The 21234-nt window shown below is 39.8% G+C and overlaps 1 protein-coding gene across 1 annotated transcript in view; it reads left to right on the forward strand.

Moving 5' to 3' along the window:
* als2b (alsin Rho guanine nucleotide exchange factor ALS2 b) overlaps positions 1-21234 on the forward strand; it is a 155336-nt gene that overhangs the window by 15029 nt on the left and 119073 nt on the right. The window contains exons 2-4 of the mRNA XM_059967134.1: positions 1267-1358; positions 9847-10001; positions 14903-16213. Of these exons, the coding sequence (XP_059823117.1) occupies positions 1339-1358; positions 9847-10001; positions 14903-16213 (1486 nt within the window). The 5' untranslated portion in view covers positions 1267-1338. The remainder of the gene's footprint in view (positions 1-1266; positions 1359-9846; positions 10002-14902; positions 16214-21234) is intronic.

The raw sequence follows: 21234 nt of genomic DNA on the forward strand, positions 1-21234 counted from the left end.
AATTCACATTGAAACAGGGATTGGGGACTTAAAGGGATTTGAAAAAAGAATAACAATTTTAAGATGAAAGTGTTCAATGACCAGAAACCAATACAGAGGATGACGCAACACACACAAAATGCTGGTGGAACGCAGCAGGTCAGGCAGCATCTATAGGGAGAAGCGCTATCAACATTTCAGGCCGAGACCCTTCGTACAGGATGAAGTTAAGTTTACAGGTAGAGTATAACTAGAGATTAATTAGGATGAGAACGGTGAGAGAAAGAAGATGGAGTCTCAATTTACCAAAATCAAGGATAAATACTTCAGTGTAGGCGGGCTGAGACTTAGGTGTGATCAGCAGTTTATGGAGCTGGAAGTTGAGGCCCAATGGCCAGAAGCCTAAAGCCTGCAGATCTCTGCAAGTCTGCTGGGGAAGTCAAAGGCCCAGCGCCTGCAAATGCATGAGTCAGCTGGAGGCTGAGGTCGGCCTACCCTGAGGTTAGAGGACTGTGTATGTGCGTGGGTGGGAGCGAGGGACAGGGCTTGTCTTGCTAGTGTTGCTTTATCGATTGGTATGTTTTGTTTTGTTGCATCCGATGTTGTTTTGCCCAGCATGGTGGGTGGTGGGCATATGTGGCAACTCTTGCGAGCTGCCCCCACCTCATCCTTGGGTGTGTTAGTTATTAATGCGAACGATGCATTTCACTGTACAGTGTGTTTCAATAAATAAATGAATCTGAATCTGATCATCGAGATGGAGAAGGCATGGGGCAAAAAGCTCAACACAAATAGGACACTTCCGTTGCAAGTAGACTGGCTCTGGACCACCGGTCAGTCAGCACTTTGGGGGATGACATGTTCAGCTATTTTGTCAAGAAAGAAGAAGGAATTGTGATCTAATAACAGAATCGCAAAGACATGTTGCAAGATCCATGATGATGATCATTTCAGGCCCGTAATAGGGATAGAGATCTAAATGGCAAGGTTAAAATGAGAAGTTGCCAAAAGATCATAATGCATTGGGAAATAATAAAACATAAGACAACCTGATGAGGTCTGGAAGCCAAAAGCTGTGAAATAGTCTTCATGACAGAGAAAGATCATGAGTAGATGTTTGGAAGGCATGGCTGCTGATAACAGATCTTGTAAGGGAGGGTGAACAGTACTTGCTTTCAGAGTCAAGTGGGAACATGAATAAGAATTTGAATGGTAAGTAATTTGGAAGTAAGTCTGATGGATATGGTATTTTGTTGTGTAATTTGAATAATTCTTTCTTGCCTCAAGGTTAAACCCCATGGAATTTAATGAAGAGCTGTAAAGGTCTGAAATGGACAGCAGTGAGGGAAACACCTATTAATGGCTGGCCAGGACACAAGGTAATATTTGCATCTGAATGCTTTTATTGGATCTGGATGAGGAAATGTGGGAGTCTAGAACCAGGAAAGAAGCTGGGGAAAATGTACCTGATGACAAAAATAGCTTTCCCAAATCTTTATACCGTGCATCTGAAAGCATGTGTAATGCATCAATAGGTTGGTCACTGCTTCATAGCCGCATTTGCTTATGTCTGCAAAGCAGTTTAACTGTGCAGCAATAACTACTCCAAAATCCAAGGGTTTCAAACATCTAATAACGTTGAAGTTTTTCAACTGGCATAGTCCTTCCAACCAGCTCATCCACTCATAAGCAACTGATATTGGTATAGTGTCATCCCAGCCAAGCCCTTTCTTACGTAGGTTTTGTAGGATCTTCTTAGCAGATAGCAAAACTAGACTGAGATCGTGATCTTAAACTTCGAAGTATCAGACTGAATGCAGCATTGCACACCTCTCCACCGAAGGAATATCTTGATCCAAATCCAAATCCTTCATGTCTTTTGCTCTTTGCTCTTCTGGTATCCGAACACTACGTCTGTTGCTTATCCACTTTGTGAGTCAAAAGCCAACTCTAGCACAAATGGAAGAAGGTGTTGATATAGAGACATTGCTTCTTCCTTGGAGGACACTGACACAAGACAGTCATCAACATAGAAGCAATGAAAAACCTTATTCTCCATATCACAGCTGAACTGTTCTTCATTGTCTTCCATGCATTTCCTAAGAGCAAAGTTGGCACAGCTTGATGATGAAGTTGCTCCAAAGTGATGTGCCACCATTCTGAAGTCTACCTCTTGGCTGAGGTCACCTTTAGACCAAGTGAGAAATCTCAGTAGATCTGCATCTTCTGCTAGTACTATAACCTGATGGAATATTGATTTAGTATCTGCCATGATCACCGCTGGTTCTTTTCTGAATCTGGTTACAATTGCAATCAGTGAGCGAGTAATATCTGGTCCCTGTAAAAGCTGAACATTGTGATATTCCCTAAAAAGTTGCTCCACGATCAAACACAACACAATTTTCCTTTTCTGGGGTGATAAACATCATGATGTGGAATATATCAGACTTTCCCATCACTGAGTTCCAGATCCTCTGCTGGCAGTCTTTCAGCATAACCTTTGGAGATGACATCCTTCATGAAAGCTGTGTGGTCAGTGTGAAATGACAAATCCTTCTTAAACCTCTTTCAGAATTAGAGCATGTTGTTCAGTAATCTTGCTATTATTTAGCATGTTATCTTCTTTCTTTCTCAAAGGTAAGAAAATCTGGTAGTGACCTTATGCCAATTTTGCAGAATTCGTAACCAGTTTCATGAACTTGTGATCTTCTTTTGACAAACTAGGTTGTTCATCCTGCGTTCAGAAAAGTCTGTCTTAAACTGCTGCTGCCAAAGGTCATCCAAGTTGAAAACTGAGATCCTGTTAACTGTCAGCTCTGGCTGTGCAGTTTCTTCCACCACGAAGGTCTCCTATCAGTGGTCCATTCACAGTCCCAGCCAAAATCGTTCTAATTGTGTAGGTTCCATCGTTAACACTGCAAATCATAGAGTCATAGAAAAATACAGCACAGAAACAGGCCCTTCGGCCTGCCTAGTCTGCCCAAACTATTTAAACTGTCTACTCCCATCAACGTGAGTCCATTTATTACTCAAATATATATACATTATGCAACCTTGAGATTTGTTTCCTTATAGGCAGACATGAAACAAAGAAACCCAAAAGGACCCAGATTTAAAAAAGACCATCGAACACCCAATGTACAGAGACAGAAAGCACACCATGCAAACAGTAACCACAAGCAAATAGGGTTTTGAATTGAAGTCTGCAAGGACAGTCCTATAGTTCAGCGCAGAGTTGAGTCATGGAACAGTGATCTGACCCGGCCTGTCCTTTGACTCGGGCCCCGACACCCTGACCTTTTCAATCGGCCTGATGCTCAAATTGGTGTCCGAACATTGAGTTCCATTGCTCCTTATACGTTCTGGGGCCTGAACCCTACTTCTTTGATTTGGCCTGTACCTAAACTTTCCAATTGGGCCCAGTGCTTAAATCAACGTCCAGAATTGGGTTCAATCATCTTAAGTCTCCTTCCAAATATCAAGTTTAGTCAAAGGTACCCAGACCTCGCTGCCTTGATTCCGCCTTCAGCATGGCCCTTAAATTGATTGAACCTCAGGTCTTCGTTATTCTCGGCGATGGGCCCACTGCATCAATTTGCCTCGGTTCCGCCACATCAAATTGCCTCCAAGTCCAAAGGGAAGTTACAGCCTATTATTTGTGATGATTGTTTGCCAGAAAAAGTGTGATTAATAAAGTATTTAGTTGTTTTCGTTGTTTCATTAGCAACCAGCCAGAAGTTACTGAGGTTCAGCAGTGCCATCTTAAACCAATTTTGGTGTCATCCGTAAATTTGCTGATCCAGTTCACCACATTATCATCCAGATTATTGATATAGATGACAAACAACAATAGACCCAGCACCGATCCCTGTGGCACTCCACTAGTCACAGGCCTCCGGTCTGAGAGGCAGCCATCTACCACCATTCTCTGGCTTCTCCCACAAAGTCAATGTCTAATCCAATTTACTACCTTACTTTGAATTCCAAGCAACTGAAACGTTTTGATCAACCTCCCATTTGGGACCTTGTCAAACGGTTTGCAGAAGTACATGTAGATAACATCCACTGCCTTGCCTTCATCAGCTTTCTTGGTAACTTCCTCGAAAAACTCTGTAAGATTGGTTAGACACACCGTACCATGCACAATGTCCTGCTGACTATCCCTAATTAGTCCATGTCCATCCAAACACTCATATCCAGTCTCTTTGAATACCTTTCAATAACTTTCCCACTACTGATGCCTGGCTACCAACCTGTAATTTCCTGGTTTATTTTTAGAGACTTTCTTAAACAGCAGAACAATGTTAGTTATCCTCCAATCCTCCGGTACCTCACCTGTCACTAAGGATAAGTACCTCTGCTAAGCCCTTGCATTTCTGTTCTTGCCTCCTGTATGGTCAAGTGAACACCTTGTCATGGCCTGTGGATTTCTCCACCCTAATTTGCCTCAAGACTGTAAACGACCTCCTCCTCTGTAATTAGTATAGGGTCCATGACCTCACTGCTGCTTTACCTGCTTTACCTCACTTCTGTAGACTCTATATTTATCTCCCGAGTAAATACAAATGCAAAATTCCATTGAAAATCTCCCCCATCTGTTTTGGCTCCACACATAGATTACCATTCTGATCTTCTGGAGGACAAGTTTTGTCCCTTGCAATCCTTTTGAATCACTTGCAATGGCTCCAATGCTTTAGGAATATTTGTCCCTATCAGCAGCTCAATCTCTGGCAAATGGACATGTTTCAGGTGAGACCGTCCCTGGAAATCCCTCTATTGTGGAATGTTCTATTTGTGGGCAGGTGTACTATACTGTGTATAGATGTTAGGTAGTTCACAATAGTTTTCACTGTCTAATCCAGCCACTTCCAATCATGAAACAATGTAGCTGTTCATGATCTTCTCTTGACCCATAGTGGGTAAGAGAATGTGGGTCCTTTTTCCTGTGAGATTGAGCTTGTTCATGAGGACCACTGTGCTTCCTTGATATAGGAAAGCAGAAGTAACCACTATCTTGTTACCCTTCTTAGACCACTTGTACTAGAACTATGGGATGTTTGCAGTCATGATTACCAGCCCCTGTAAGGCCATTAGATACCAGGGCTCTACTCACTACTGTGTCTGATTATTTTACAGCTTGTTTTGATTTCGTCAGAGTGAATATGGTATGCTAGAATGCTTACCACTGCATACAGTGCATAAAAGCTGCTTCCTGCAATTCTTGCTGATGTGTCCTGTACACAAACAGCCAAAGCAGACACTATTTTCTTTTAGTAAGGCAACCTTCTCACTTTGAACCCTTATTTACAGCTGAGGGCACAAATTCAGTCTGTTTTCCTTGCAGAACAGACTATCCTTTTTGGCTGATGGGACTATTTCCCTTCCTTTTGTTCCAGGTTCAGTTTTAGCTTTACTTCTCACAGTGGCCTCAGCAGTGGTTAAGCTGCTTCCTTTAGCCACAGAATGAAGTTGTGACTTAGTTTTGTTTACACCTTTGCTTATTGCTGGTGATGCAGCATCTTTACTTGCCTTTCTATAAAATCAATGTCAGAGAAAGGGTTGTGCCTTTCTTGCAGTTTACAGACCATTTTTCTCCTTTTATTCCTAAGTAGGGCAATTACTTTATGACAAACTACATATTAGCAGGCGTGCCCAGTTCACACATGTACTGCGCTTCTTCCATGGCATTGCAACAGCCTCTAAGAAAAGCTCTGCAGTCTTGAAGGGCTTTCACATCTTCAGACTTGATAGACATCCAAGAAAGAACCTCTTGCATGTAGGCGGATGCAATTTTCTGTTCATTTACAAAATGTTCTTGTAGTAAAGCCTTAGCTTTTAGTAATACCATTTTTTAGAATCAACAAACTGGCAACTTCTGACAAGCTAGGGCAACCTCAAGTGTACCATTCAAGGAAGTAGAGGCAGTCACAATAGCTGTTAGCCTTGCCTTCAACACTGTTTTCAAAAGCCCTCATAAATGCATGATACAGCAATGGATTTCCATCAAAGATTTGAATCTCTCTTTTAGGCAAAGATGAAATGTGTTACTGTTGTATCAATAAGGTTGTTAATTCATTTGGCTTCCTTATAATATCAATAGTATTATTTTGACCCCGACCATCTAAAACAAGAGTGCTTCCATGCCGTAATGTCACCTTGAGGACTTTGATCTGTTGGACATGATGTTGGCTCAGAATGCCTCATTAGTGCAACATGAAAGTAAACACCCTGAACTACCTCTTGGGAGTATTGATCATGTATCATAGACACATGATGATTGAATAAATCAGCATTCACATTGGGTGTTTATTGCTTTTCTTTATGCCCTTTCAATATAGAACTCACACTATAAGACTGTCCTGCTGGAGTACTTGTAGTACTTGCCACACTTGAAGCCCTTAGCCTATTAACTTTAGCCATTTGTGCAGCAATTTCTTCCTCTAACTTAAGCTGTTTCTTTCTTTTCTGTAGATACACTTCTTGCTCTTCTATCTGCTCCACTTGCTTTCCAGTGCATGTTGGTCCTTGAATAATTATTGACATGTGATTAATGCAGCTAGATCAACCTCCATTTTAATGCATGCAAAGGAGGTAGTAGATACAGAAAATGTTCTTCTTGCAACAGAGCTTCGAGTGCTGACGTTAGACACACTATCATTCAGTTTCATGTCATCTTGTGGGTCACCTGCTCTATGCATAGTCAAAACATGCCTTGGAATTTGGGAAATATTGTGTGATGGAAGGTGAGACACATATTCACTTGATGCAGCAACGTGATCTTCAATATAACATACTCGGGTCACCATTATTTCATATCCTTTACGAATGCAATGCAATAGCAACCAATGTTTGAAAAATATTGGTTCTGGTTTTTTTTTGTTTGGCCTTAAGATTAGCAACTTCACAGAGATTAGACAAATCCTCAAGGCAAGATTGCACTTGAAGGCATTTTCTTTAATTTTCATAAGATCATTAATTGATGGTATTAAATCATAATTTTGTTCACATTTGTTTCATACTCCTTTTGAAGACTTTTGATTGGATTATCCTTAGCTTTAGCCTTAATTTCTCTTTTACAAGCCCTAACTGTAGGGTTGTTGATGCCAATTCCATGCTTTGATACACTCATGATATTTTCTCTCATTACACAACTTGCAATTAATTCTTTGTTCGCCTGCAGCACTGGTGTTATTCGATTGAGTAAATGTAGTGAACAAACTTCCCACATGTACACTGCACTTAAGCCAGACCGAACGAACAACCTTCAATTCAAATGTCAACAACTGGAATATTTCAGCACTTTAATAAATCAAAGTGACAATCCCTTAGGCAATCACCACACGGTCAAGCAATGGTCCCGTGTGGATGGGCAGTGCTGACCATTCAAAACTGTGTTCGAACCACAAATACACAACATGAATCGCAAATAATCCTACTATCAGCTGCTTGAGTTTCCAACATGTTCTTCTCAGTGTTGCAATTCCCATTTTGCCAGTGGGTCCAAGGCAGTCCTTTGCCATAGACTGGTGTTCGTTTGGTATAACAAAATATAGCGGTTACTCGAAAACAAACCAAAACCCGTTGGAGGACTATGCAAGGTAATCGACACTGTATGACCCATTTTCAAATGACAAATTTCCAAATCATAAAAAGTATATCCAGTCCTTTATTACAAAACCAGCAACACAAATGATCTTGTAGTGATAAAAGAACTAACTCAACTAAATTAGTGATATAACTAAGTGATACTAAGCATAATTAGCATTCCAATAATGTTCCAATTAGCATTCTATATGCATTTAAGAGGTCTAATAACGTTCCAATTAACAATTTACACAAAAAAATCATTCCCTGTGGCTTACACGAGGAAGTCTACAGATGCTGGAAATTCAAGCAACAGACACAAAATGCTGGTGGAACGCAGCAGGCCAGGCAGCATCTTTAGGGAGAAGCACTGTCGATGTTTCGGGCCGAGACCCTTCATCAGGACAAAGGCTGCCTGGTCTGCTACGTTCCACCAGAATTCCCTGTTGCTTACTCACTCTCACTAGACTAAACTTAGCAACTAACAAAATGAGAGTACACAACTATACTCATTTGCTTCTACCACAGCCCAACCCACATGACAGATTACCATAATAAACGCACCACAAACTATAATACAGACAGAAAATAGATACACGGATAGAAAATAGGCACAGGGCACCTGCACTGTCAATACATCTTCCTTCATGTTCACCAACCTTAGACTTTGTGTCAACCTTCAACATGGCATCAGGTTCAAATCTTAGATATTGAATCATTTAATATTCATTCCCCTGTCTCATCTTCCCCCAATTTCATTGATAACTTAGCTCCTGGAACCAGTTCCTAAGTACCTTAATCACCAGTTAGTTTTCTGTACTCAGAGGAAGGCTAGTCTTTTAAACCACTCCTTGATTTTTTAAGTTACTGTTCCAAAAAATCCTGCAAAGAAAAGAAACTAGCATCTCCCTTGTACTTATGGTACTTAAAGCCTTTCACTGAGGTTCCTCTTACTTCATTTCTAGTAACAAATGAAAAGTGCTGGGAACACTCAGGAAGCAGGCAGCATTTGTGGAAAAAGAAACAGAGTTAGTGTTTCAACTTGGAGAATCTTCATCAATTATTTGTTTTTATTTTTATTTGGTGGTACGGCGCAGAATAAGTTCTTCCAGCCCTTTGAGCTATGTTGCTAACACCTCCTAACAGCCCTGATTTATCCCTAATCTAATCTCAGGACTATTTATAATAACCAATTAACCTACCCGGTACATTGTTGGACTGTGGGAGGAACCTGGAGCACCTGGTTTTTTACCTCACGTTCCACAGGAACGATGTACAGAGACACTGGGATTGAATTCCAAACTCTGACAACACCCCCCCCCCCCCCACTGTAATAGTGTCATGCTAACCGCTACACCACCACAGTACTCCCTAACTGGGATAACACAAGTCAGCATCCAACTCTGGGGTGGATGTACATAACACAGTATTTTGCTCATCTGCAATCTTTTACCATTTAATTATTCCTCTGATAATGAATTCCTCTTAGTGGAGTTCATAACTCAGACTTCCTCCATTTACCATTTACCAGTGTTCATTCAGTCACTCAACCTGCCCAACCCAGTTGTGTGTTCAAGTCCATTCGAGGAGTTAAACATAACTTCTGGTGATGTTCTGTTTATTAGGGGAGTTGTGCACTTCTTGAGGAGCCATCTTACATATAATTCATTATACTAATTTTTGGTCTGTATCCTTAGTTGAATATAAAGAGCTTTCAACAATGTTTCAGAGAATAGCAATCACTGTATCACAAACACTTTCACAAAAAATTACGAATCTTGTTGCTGCTTGTCTGAGCTCCTGTTAGCATATTAGCTGTCACATTGTGACCAGAACATCAGAGACTACACTTCTGAATTAAATCATTGGGTAAAAGGTTGGAAACTATGCTGTTGGATAAATCCCAAGTAACTTCTAGACCAGGCTGTCACAAGACAGAGGAACAGGAAGAGGGTTAGGAGGGGGGGAGATAAAAAACATCACTCTTTCCAGCAAAGGAACTGTGATGAGTATTGTGTGGTTACAGACAGGATCCCTATCAAAGCTGGTTTAAACTACCAGTTAGAGGTTGTTGCAGTGTGATAGACTTGGAAGTGTATCACACAACCACAAGTCATGAGCTGGCTCTCATCTCATCAGGTTGATACAAATAAAATAAACCAGGAGGAAAGAAGGGAACAAAGATACAGAAACAATATACGCAGAGGGAAGATTTCTTAATAAAAATGTGGTTTAGCTTTTAAAGATGATTTAGCATGTTTTTTTCTGTTTAATGTTGTACAGCCTGAAAGAGCAAAAGAATCCTCAGGAGCGGGGCATTCTACATATCTGGAGAGGGTATGGTAGCTCTGAAATCCCGGAGTTGCTGCCTGGTTTTGGCAGAAAGGTTGTGTTACAGGCTGCCCTGGGAACAGAACACGGACTATTTCTGACTGAAGGTGAGTGGGCCAAGCAGGAGTGACTCAACATGCAAAGCAGGAAGTTGTAAGACGGCTGCAGGGTGGGAGTGTGTGGTGGGCAGCGATAGTACCTTTGCAAGGGGATAAGCTGGCAAATGTGAACCAGACATGCCGAACTTCCAACGACCTCTTTGCTGGCCTACAAGATGCAATAGACAGGGCAGTGAAATTGTAATGTGATGTGACAAGATAACGTGTAATGATTAGCATGTCGTCTCTTGCCAGAATTCATTATGTCTCTCACCATCCTTTCTGAGTATAGGCACAGACCTTTCAGAAATGAGTTAAGGAAACAGCCTCACTTACAAAGAGGAATGGAAATCTAGAGCTCCCTCCCTAAACGCTTTATGGTTCATTGAATTTGAAAACATTTCTTTTTGATTTTTGGTGGATAGGAATTTCAAAGGAATTGAATCAAAAGCTGAAGCTGACTTACAGATGATTGAATAGTGAAGTTGCAGTCCTACTCCAATATTCCAGTTTTCCACCTATTCCACAGCCTCTCTAGACAAATAACAACTGTTGTTCCTGTTAAGCTGCAATTCCTCTTCTCAGTAACATTAACTGGATCTATATCCAGTTGTGCCTCTTGACCACCTTCTAACCCCTCTACTGCTTGCATGCCTCTAAGTCCTGGATAAGACAAGATTCCAGTGGTTACACACAAAGGAAACCAAAATCATTGTTTTATGTCCCCGCTTGAGTCAAACCTTAACATTGATCCCATTGCTCACTGGAAGACCGACACAATTGGTGGTTGAAAGAGGGCAGTAAAAGGTAGTTAATTTTAAATGATTTTTGAAGATGCAGATCATGGGAGATGAATGAGGAGAGTGGAAAAATAGAAGGCAATGTTGGAACTGTGAGGTACATTCCTAAGCCTCTCAAGATCTTCTTAAGATCAACCTCTCCAACTGAGTTGATGGTTACCTGCCCAATATAACAGGGTGGGTCTTCCCAGTGCCACTAAATAAAGCTTTGGATGCAGCACAATGCTTCAGTTTGCAGAGCTGTTGCCTCACAACTTACAACAACCCAGATTCAAACCCGACCTCTGGATATCTCTGCGTGGAGTTCGTGCCTTCTCCCTGTAACTGTGTGTGGGTTTCCTCTGGTGCTTCGGTTTCCTTCCGCAGCCCGAAGATCTATGGGTCGGGAGATTCATTAGTCGCTGTAAATTGCTCCAAGCAATTCCTATTCATTCCTGGACATGCAGGAATGGTGATGTGGGATTAGTATAAAAAGATGCTGATGGTCAGCGTGGAAGTTGTGGTCAGAACTTTCTGTTTCTGTATTGTGTGACGCTGAGAATATTACAGCCGCTAAAAATTGAAACACCGCTGAACTGGAAGATCATCATCTTGAAATATTAACTGAGTTTCTTTCTCCACAGAAGCAGGGCGACCTCCTGAACATATCGAGCATTTTCTGTTCTTTTAGTAATACGTTTAGGAATCACCTCCCTGTTCAAGGATGGCAGAACTCTTCTGCAAGTGACAACTGATGCTTGGCTAGATGTTCATTTAAAATCTGATAATGCTAGATATCTGTAATCCAAAAGGTATTAAAGATGAGAGGCCCAGTGTCAGTCATAATGACAGCAAACAACAGAATATGTTCAAGAAATTTGGTGATTGATATTTGTTTTGATTTTCAAGCTATAGTTTTTATTTCCAGTCTTGGTTATTCCAATATAATTCAAGCCAAACTCCCAAATGGCACGTTTGAGCATTTGACCATTTTAATCTCTTCCAAATCTCTATATCCAAACTCAGCTTGACTCTTGCTGATCAATAACTCTGTACTCACTTAACTTCATGGGGTCAAAAAGTACAAAACTGCTGGTTAAGCAACAACTGACAGTATTTGCATTCTTCAGTGCTCATGGTCCTAACTACCCCCATCAAACCCTGTGACTCTTATATAGTAAAGCTCTATTTTAAAATCTTATCCAGTGGAATAGTATATTTTTCAGTGAACCTGGAAGTTGAGTTAGTGCAGCAACCAGAGCCACTATGTGTCACAGGCTGATCCACTGGGACTTCTGAATATAGAAACATAGAAAACCTACAGCACAATACAGGCCCTTTGGCCCACAAAGTTGCGCTGAACATGTCCTTACTTTAGTACTACCTAGGCTTACCCATAGCCCTCTATTTTTCTAAGCTCCATGTACCTATCCAGGAGTATCTTAAAAGACTCTATCGTTTCCACCTCCACCACCGCCACTGGCAGCCCATTCCACGCACTCACCACTCTCTGTCTGAAAAAAACTTACCCCTGACATCTCCTCTGTACCTACTTCTAAGCACCTTAAAACTATGCCCTCTCGTGCTAGCCATTTTAGCCCTGGGAAAAAGCCTCATGGTCAATGCCTCTCATTATCTTGTACACCTCTATCAGGTCACCTCTCATCCTTCATTGCTCCAAGGAGAAAAGGCCGAGTTCACTCAAACTGTTCTCATAAGGCATGCTCCCTAATCCAGGCAACATCCGTGTAAATCTCCTCTGCACCCATTCTATGGTTTCCACATCCTTCCTGCAGCAAGGTGACCAGAACTGAGCACAGTACTCCAAGTGGGGTCTGACCAGAGTCCTATATAGCTGCAACATTACCTCTCGGCTCTTAAACTCAATTCCACGGTTGATGAAGGCCAATGCACCATATGCCTTTCTGACCACAGAGTCAACCTGCATAGCAGCTTTGAGTGTCTTATGGACTAGGACCCCAAGATCTCTCTGATTCTCAACACTGCCAAGAGTCTTACTATTATGCTATATTCTGCTATCCTATTTGACCTACCAAAATGAACCACCTCATACTTATCTGGGTTGAACTTCATCTGCCACTTCTCAGCCCAGTTTTGCATCCTATCAATGTCCTGCTGTAACCTCTGACAGCCCTCCACACTATCCACAACACCCCCAACCTTTCTGTCATCAGCCAATTTTTCTAACCCATCCCTTTTCTTCTTGACTAGATTTACAACAGCCTTTGTACACCGCAGTTCCTGTACCCTACCATCCTTTCCCTGTCTCATTGGAATGTACCTATGCAGAATCCCACGCATATATCGCCTGAAAATTTGCCACGTTTCTTCCGTACGTTTCCCTGAGAACATCTGTTTCCAATTTATGCTTCCAAGTTCCTGCGTGATAGCCTCATATTTCTCCTTATTCCAATTAAATGTTTCCCTAACTTGTCTGTTCCTATCTCTCTCCAATGCTATGATAAATGAGATAGAATTGTGATCACTATCTCTAAAATGCTCTCCCACTGGGAGACCAGACACCTGTCCAGTTTCATTTCCCAATACCAGATCAAGTCCAGCCTCTCCTCTTGTAGGCTTATCTACATATTGGGTCAAGAAACCTTCCTGAATACACCAAACAAACTCCACCCTATCTGAAGCCCTCACTCTATGGAGATGTCAATCAATATTTGGGAAATTAAAATATCCCACCACAACAACCCTATTATTAATTCACCTTTGCAGAATCTGTAATAATAGTCAAATAGTGAATTATCAGACTTCCACTGTATCTGTCTAACTCTTCAAATATAAACCCTGCATCCTGTCCCCAATGGCAGACATTAGTGTTCTTCAGCACAAGCCTCTAATGCAGCATACTCCCATTGCCTTAGGGACCATACACAATGATGCTAAACAAGATAGGTGATCATAGTATTACAGCAAAGGTACTAACATGAGCAGAAGATTGGCTGACTGGGAGAAGGCAAAGAGTGGGAGTAAAGAGGGCTTAGTTGGTTGGCTGCCAGTGACTGGTGGTCTGCAGGGTTCAGTATTGGGTCTGCTAATTTTCACATTATATACTAATGATCTGGATAACAGAATTGGTGGCTTTGTGGTCAAATCTGTGGATAATACAAAGTTAAGTGAAAGATAGGTAGTGCTGAAGAAGCAGGAAGTCTGCCTGTATAGGTTGGGAGAATGGGCAAAGAGATGGCAGCTAAAATACAGCGTAGGAAAGTCGTGCATTTTGGTAGAAGGAATAAAGGTATAGTCTATTTATTAAATGGAAAGGGGATTCTGAAATCAGAGGTGCAAATGGACTTGGAGGTACTCATGCAGGATTCTCTGAAGGTTAATTTGCAGGATATAAGAAGAGCAGTACTGAGCCTCATATATAAAAAAGGATATACAGTACTGGTGTTGAAGAGGGTACAGAGAAAGTTTACGAGAATGATCCAGAGATGAAAGGGTTATTATGTGAGGATGCTGTGGGCCAAGGCATGCTGAAGTTTAGGAGGGTGAGGGGGTATCTCAGTGAAACCAATGAAATATGGAAAGATCTGGATAGAGTAAACGTTGAGGGGATGTTTCTAGTTGTGGGAAAGTTTAGAACCTGGGGCACAACCTCAGAATGGAAGGATTCCTTTGAAACAGAGATGAGGAACAATTTCTTTAGCTAGAGGGTGGTGACTTTGTGGAATTCATTGCCATGACTGCTGTGGAGACTGAGTCATTGGATGTATTTAAAGCAAAGTTAGATAGGTTCTTGAGTAGTAAAGACGTTAAAGGTTCTAGGGAGCAGGTAGGAGAATTGGTTTGAGAGAGAATAAGAAATCAGCAATGACGATTGCTGGAAAAGACATGATGAGCTGAGTGGCTCAATTCTGCTTCTGCAGTTTAAGGTTTTGTGGTCTATCATTGCCTTTAGCCAACTGGATATCATACTGAAGAGTTTCTCTATATCCACTTCTGCATCCTATTTGAACATCTTCAAACCCAACCTCCTAAACCCTCTCATCAGTTCCTGTTTCAGTTTTGCAAATATTTACCAAGAGCAGTTTTTCTTCTAAATGCAGATTATTTGGATTGATGAACTGATGGCTGAAATTTTTTCTCCCTCTACAGATGGTGAAGTCTACAGTTTCGGGCACTTCCCATGGAGACCAGACTGTGACAGTAGAGATTCAGCACTCCCTATGCTGGAGCAGGCATTAGTTGGTCTGCACGTGGTTAATGTGGCCGCTGGAAGCTACCACAGTGGAGCCGTGACCAAGGATGGAGCACTGTACATGTGGGGAGAGAACTCATCCTGTCAGTGTGCAATCGAGAATCAGAGGCAGGTCCCCACGCCCACTCTGATCCCAATTTCTGACCCTGAATCCAGCCCTCCTGAGCTGACTCAAATAGTGCAGCTGGCCTGCGGAGAGCAGCATACGTTGGCTTTGTCATCGAGGCGGGAGGTCTGGGCCTGGGGGAGCGGCTGCCAGCTGGGACTCATCACTGCAACCTTCCCTGTGGCAAAGCCTCAGAAGCTGGAGCACCTGGCCGGCCGGGTGGTGGTGCAGATCGCCTGCGGTGCCCACCACAGCCTGGCGCTAGTTCAGAGACCCTTGCCCCATGAGAAGCAGAACTCTGAAAAGTGCCACCACTGCCACCAGCTGCTGCTGACCATGACTGACAAAGAAGACCATGTGATCATATCCGATAGTCACTACTGCCCCCTGGGTATGGTGCTGTCCGAGTCTGATCCCAAACCTTCTCAGTCAGACCTAGAAAACCACTCCCTTTCTCTCCCTCCCAATCATACTGCAGAGTCTCACACCACTGAACTACCTCAGAACATGCAGCCCGAACATGTCCTCTCTGTCGCCGATCAGGTGGAACTGACACAATATCTAGGCAAAACTGAGGATGGCAATACATCCAATTCACTACTGGAGCCTAACGGAGCCCTGAATAACTCGAAACCCAGGAGCTCTCAGTACCCTGATGAGAAGGCCGTGCAGGAGTACCTCAGAAAACTGTCGGACATTTCCCAGCAGGACATCCCCATGAAAAGCACACACCTTCCATGCTCGCGACACTCACCTTCGTTGGAGGATGCCTGTCCCGCCAGTCCTTCATCTGCGGCTCCATCGGCATTCAATAATCTGGTGGTTTCCTGCGCCTCAGTGGTTGGCGAGAGAATGGCAGCCACTTATGAAGCCCTGTCCTTCAGAAAGGTTGTGAACTACTACTACCAGTCTCCAAGTCTGCCAGAGAGCAGTGGCAGCAGCACGGCAAGCGGTGGGACCCAGCACAAGGAGACGAGGGAGGAGCGGATGAAAAGTGAAGAGTGCATGCCCGACAAGAAAAGCTTCAGCTTGGGGGATATCCGAGAACAAGGGTCAGAGGGCATGTGTCGCCGCTTGTCTCTACCAGGACTTCTATCTCAAGGTACGCACAGTTGTAAGTAAATTTATGGTTCAGTCATGTTGAGGACTATATCTAAGGGATCATCAAGGTGCAGGAGAAATAGGAGTGATAACATTCGGCATCACAGCAGAGACAGGTGCAGGCTGTAGAGTGATCTTGAGTCTGCAGATCAATTGCTCACCTGCCACTTTCAGTTTCACTGACCCATTTGTTGTATATTTCAGTTTCACTCTGTCCCCAGTATTACGTATGTCATCTCACAGCCCTTTATTAGGCGCACCTGCTCATTACTGCAAATATCCAATCAGCTGATGACGTAGCAGCAACTCAATGTATAAAAACATGCAGGCAAAGTCAAGAGGCTCAGTCGTTGTTCAGATCAAACATCAGAATGGGGGAGAAATGTGATGTAAGTGACTTTGACTGTGGAATGACTGTTGCAGCCAGACAAGGTGGTTTGGATATCTCAGAATATCTCCTGGGATTTCCACACATATAAGTCTAAATTTTACAGAGAATGGTGTGTAAAACATAAAAAAATCTGATGAGCATAGTTCTGTGGGTGAGAACATCTTTTCTTTTTCTTTTTTCAATCTTTTTATTGAATTTCATATATAAAAAAAACAATGTATTAAACAGGTTATGAGTACATTAAACTTAAAGTTAAATTAGTAACAAGATAACAATATCTTATTAAGCTATCGGCAAAAAAAATATATAATAATCAATCTAACCTATATTGATTATACATGAAAAGGATTAAGAATAGTCAACAAACGAAAAAAATATATAAAAATACAAGAAAAAATATATATAAAAAATAATAAACCTAAACTAACATGGGCAATAATAATAGTTTATATGTATATGATAGTGTCAAAAACTCCGGAACTCCATACCAGAACAAGGATAAAAAGAGAAAAGGTCTGGAAGCAGCCAAATTAATTCATATGAAAATGTCGAATGAACGGTCCCCAAGTTTCTTCAAATTTAATTGATGAATCGAAAATAGTACTTCTAATTTTTTCTAAACTCAGACAAGAAATAGTTTGAGAGAACCACTGAAATGTGGTAGGAGGATTTACTTCTTTCCAATTTTGTAATATAGACCTTCTGGCCATTAATGTTGCAAAGGCAATCATTCGTCTAATTGAAGGGGAAAGTCGACTATCATCCTCATTTGGTATACCAAAAATTGCAGTGATAAAATGAGGTTGTAAATCAATATTCCAAATTGAGGAAATGGTAGCGAATATGTCCTTCCAATAGTTATGTAAGGTAGGACATGACCAAAACATGTGGGTCAATGAAGCCACCTCTAAATGACATCTGTCACATTGAGGGTTAACATGAGAATAAAATCGAGCAAGCTTATCTTTAGACATATGAGCTCTATGTACGACCTTAAATTGTATTAAAGCATGTTTAGCTCATATAGAAGAAGAATTAACCATTTGTAAAATTTTTCCCCATTTTTCCGTTGATATATTGTATTGAAGTTCTTTTTCCCATTCCTGTTTAATTTTACTCGATACCTCTGGTTGTATCTTCATAATCATATTATAAATAAGAGCCACTAATCCCTTCTGACAGGGATTTAAAGTAAAAATCATATCTGAAAAATCTATCAAAGTTGAATTAGGAAAGGATGGTAAAACTTTATATAAAAAAATTCTAATTTGTAAATATCTAAAAAAATTAGATTTAGGTAACTTAAATTTGTCAAAAGACATCAAACTACCTTCAGCAAAAAGATCACGAAAACATATTATACCTTTCCTTTTCCATATGCTAAAAGCTTGATCTGTTAAAGAAGGTTTTAAAAAAAATTAAGTAAGATAGGGCTATCAAGAACAAAGTTTTTCAGAGTAAAAAACTTACGAAATTGAAACCAAATTCATAATGTACATTTGACAATAGGGTTAGATATCTGTTTATTGAATTTAACTAAATCAGCAGGGAGAGAAGAACCAAGAACAGGGAATAAAGAATATCCTTGTGCATCATTACATTCTAAATTTACCCACTGTGGGCACAATGGTGAGTCTAAATCTAGTTTCCAATATATTAAATTTTGAATATTATTTGCCCAATAATAAAATCTAAAATTAGGCAAAGCTAAACCACCATCCTTTTTAGATTTCTGTAACTGTCTTTTACTTAATCTGGGGTTTTTATTTTGCCACACAAATGAGGAAATTTTTGAATCAATGTTATCAAAGAAAGATTTAGGAATAAAAATTGGTAAGGCTTGAAATAAATATAAAAATTTCGGTAAAATCATCATTTTAATAGCATTGATCCGACCAACTAATGATAAGGATAAAGGAGACCATCTAGTAGTAAGTTGTTGAATTTGATGAAGCATAGGTAAAAAATTCAATCTGAATAAATCTTTATATTTCTTGGTTATTTTTATACCTAAATAAATAAAGTTATCAGTAACAACTTTAAATGGTATCCTGTCATTCAGTAAAGTTTGCGCATTTAAAGAAAATAATTCACTCTTGTCCAAATTTAGTTTGTAACCAGAGAAACTACCAAATTTAACCAACAAGGATAGAATAGCGGGAATAGACCTATCAGGATCAGAAATATATAACAACAAGTCATCAGCATAGAGTGATAACTTGTATAACTTCTCATTACGGGTAATACCAAAAATATTAGGAGATTCACGAATAGCAATGGCTAAAGGTTCTAATGCAAAATTAAATAATAAAGGACTTAAGGGAAAACCTTGTCTCGTACCACGAGATAATTGAAAAAAAGAGGATCTGTAATTATTCGTAAGAACAGAAGCAACAGGTTTATAATGTATTAATTTAATCCATGATATAAAATTAGAGCTAAAATTAAAATTTTTCAAGGCATTAAATAAGTATGTCCATTCAACTCTATCAAAAGCTTTTTCAGCATCTAATGAAATAACACATTCTGAGGTTGTGGGTGGAGAAGTATAAATTATATTAATCAATTTTCTAACATTAAAAAAGGAATATCGGTTCCTAATAAAACCAGTTTGATCTCTTGAAATAATCTGTGATAGTATCTTTTCTAACCTAATAGCTAAAATTTTGTAAGAATCTTAGAGTCTACATTTAGTAGTGATATAGGGCGATAAGATGCACATAAAGTAGGATCCTTATCTTTTTTAAGAATTAAAGAAATAGTAGCTTCATAAAAAGACTGGGGTAATCTCTTAATGAATGCATCATTAAAGATTTCACATAGCCAAGGGGAAAGCAAAGAAGAAAAAGTTTTAAAGAATTCTATAATATAGCCATCAGGACCAGGAGCTTTCCCTGAATTCATCGATGAGATAGCCTCTCCTACTTCAACCATAGAAATAGGAGCATCAAACAAACTTCGATCTTCATCTGTCAGTTTGGGAATATTCAAATTGTTAAAAAAAATTATCCATCATAGACAGATCACCATCAAATTCTGATTGATATAAAGATTTATAAAAATCTTGGAAAGCATTATTAATTTCTTTATGATCAGTAGTCAAATTACCGTCTTGTTTACGAATTTTAATAATTTGTCGCTTAGTCGAAATAGCTTTTAATTGGTTAGCTAACAATTTACCAGTTCGGTCACTATGAATATAAAATTGAGCCCTGGTTTTAATTAATTGATTCTCAATTGAAGAAGATAATAATAAGCTATTTTCCATTTGAAGCTCAACTCTCTTCTTATAAAGTTCTTTGGTGGGAGTCACAGAGTAAATCTTATCAATTTCTTTAATTTTATCCACTAATAAAGCTATATCTAAATATCTTTGTTTTCTTTTACCAGCGGAATATGAGATAATTTGTCCACGAATAAAAGCCTTAAAAGAATCCCAAAGTATTCTTCCGTCAATTCCTTCGGTATAGTTTGTTGAAAAAAATAAGTCAATTTGCTGTTTTATGAAGGTAATAAATTCTGGATCTTGAAGCAAAGTAGCGTTGAGTCTCCAAGATCTAGTATTAATGGAAGAGTCCGAAATCTTGATAGATAACTTCAAAGGTGCATGATCCGAAATGTCAATAGAATCGTATTTACAATCAGTAACATCTGTTAGTAAACGATGATCAATAAGGAAATAATCAATTCTAGAATAACTATGATATACATGTGAAAAAAATGAAAATTCTTTATCTTTAGGGTTCAAAAACCGCCATATTTCAGTAATTCCTGAATTGACCATAAAAGAATTAATAAGTAAGGCTGATCTATTCAGAAGAATTCGAATAGGTTTAGATCTATCCATCAAAGGATTCAAACAACAATTGAAATCTCCACCCATTATCAACATATATTCATTTAGATTAGGAAGGGAAGTAAATAAACGTTTAAAAAATTCAGGGCAGTCAAAGTTTGGAACATAAATATTAACTAGAGTCACTTTTCGATTAAAAAGTGAACCAGTAATCAACAAGAATCTGCCCTGTGGATCAGATATAATTTCATGATGTATAAATGAAATTGAGGGGTCTATAAAAATAGACACACCCCTAATTTTGGCGGTACAAATCGAGTGAAATTGTTGACCCTTACAGAACCTAAAAAAGCATTGATTGTCCTCCTTCCTAATATGGGTCTCCTGTACAAAAATAATATTAGCATTTAGTCTATGGAATACTTTAAATATTTTTTTACGTTTAATCGGATGATTTAAACCATTAGTATTCCAAGAAATAAAATTAATAGACTTATCCATCATGCCAATATTAATTGTATATATCATAAAAGGTTAAAAAGACACATAACCCATCATTCAGGAAGAAGGAATAATGATACAGGAGCAACCGAAGAACATGACACCTCACCAATATTAATAATTTAAAGTCGGCCCATGAACTAAAAGCAAAAAAATAAAAAGCAAAAGCGTGAAAAAAGATCCCTACCCCCTCCCCCAACCCCACGAAAAAAAGCCAAGCGGCAGGCGCACGAAGTAATACTAATATTACCCCCATTTCAAGATGGCAACTTCATGAAAATATAAAAAGAAACTATATAACACCCAGATTAAAGTACAGGTTGCAAAAAAATAT

Source organism: Hypanus sabinus, chromosome 4 (genome assembly GCF_030144855.1).
Source record: "Hypanus sabinus isolate sHypSab1 chromosome 4, sHypSab1.hap1, whole genome shotgun sequence".
NCBI lineage: Eukaryota > Metazoa > Chordata > Chondrichthyes > Myliobatiformes > Dasyatidae > Hypanus > Hypanus sabinus.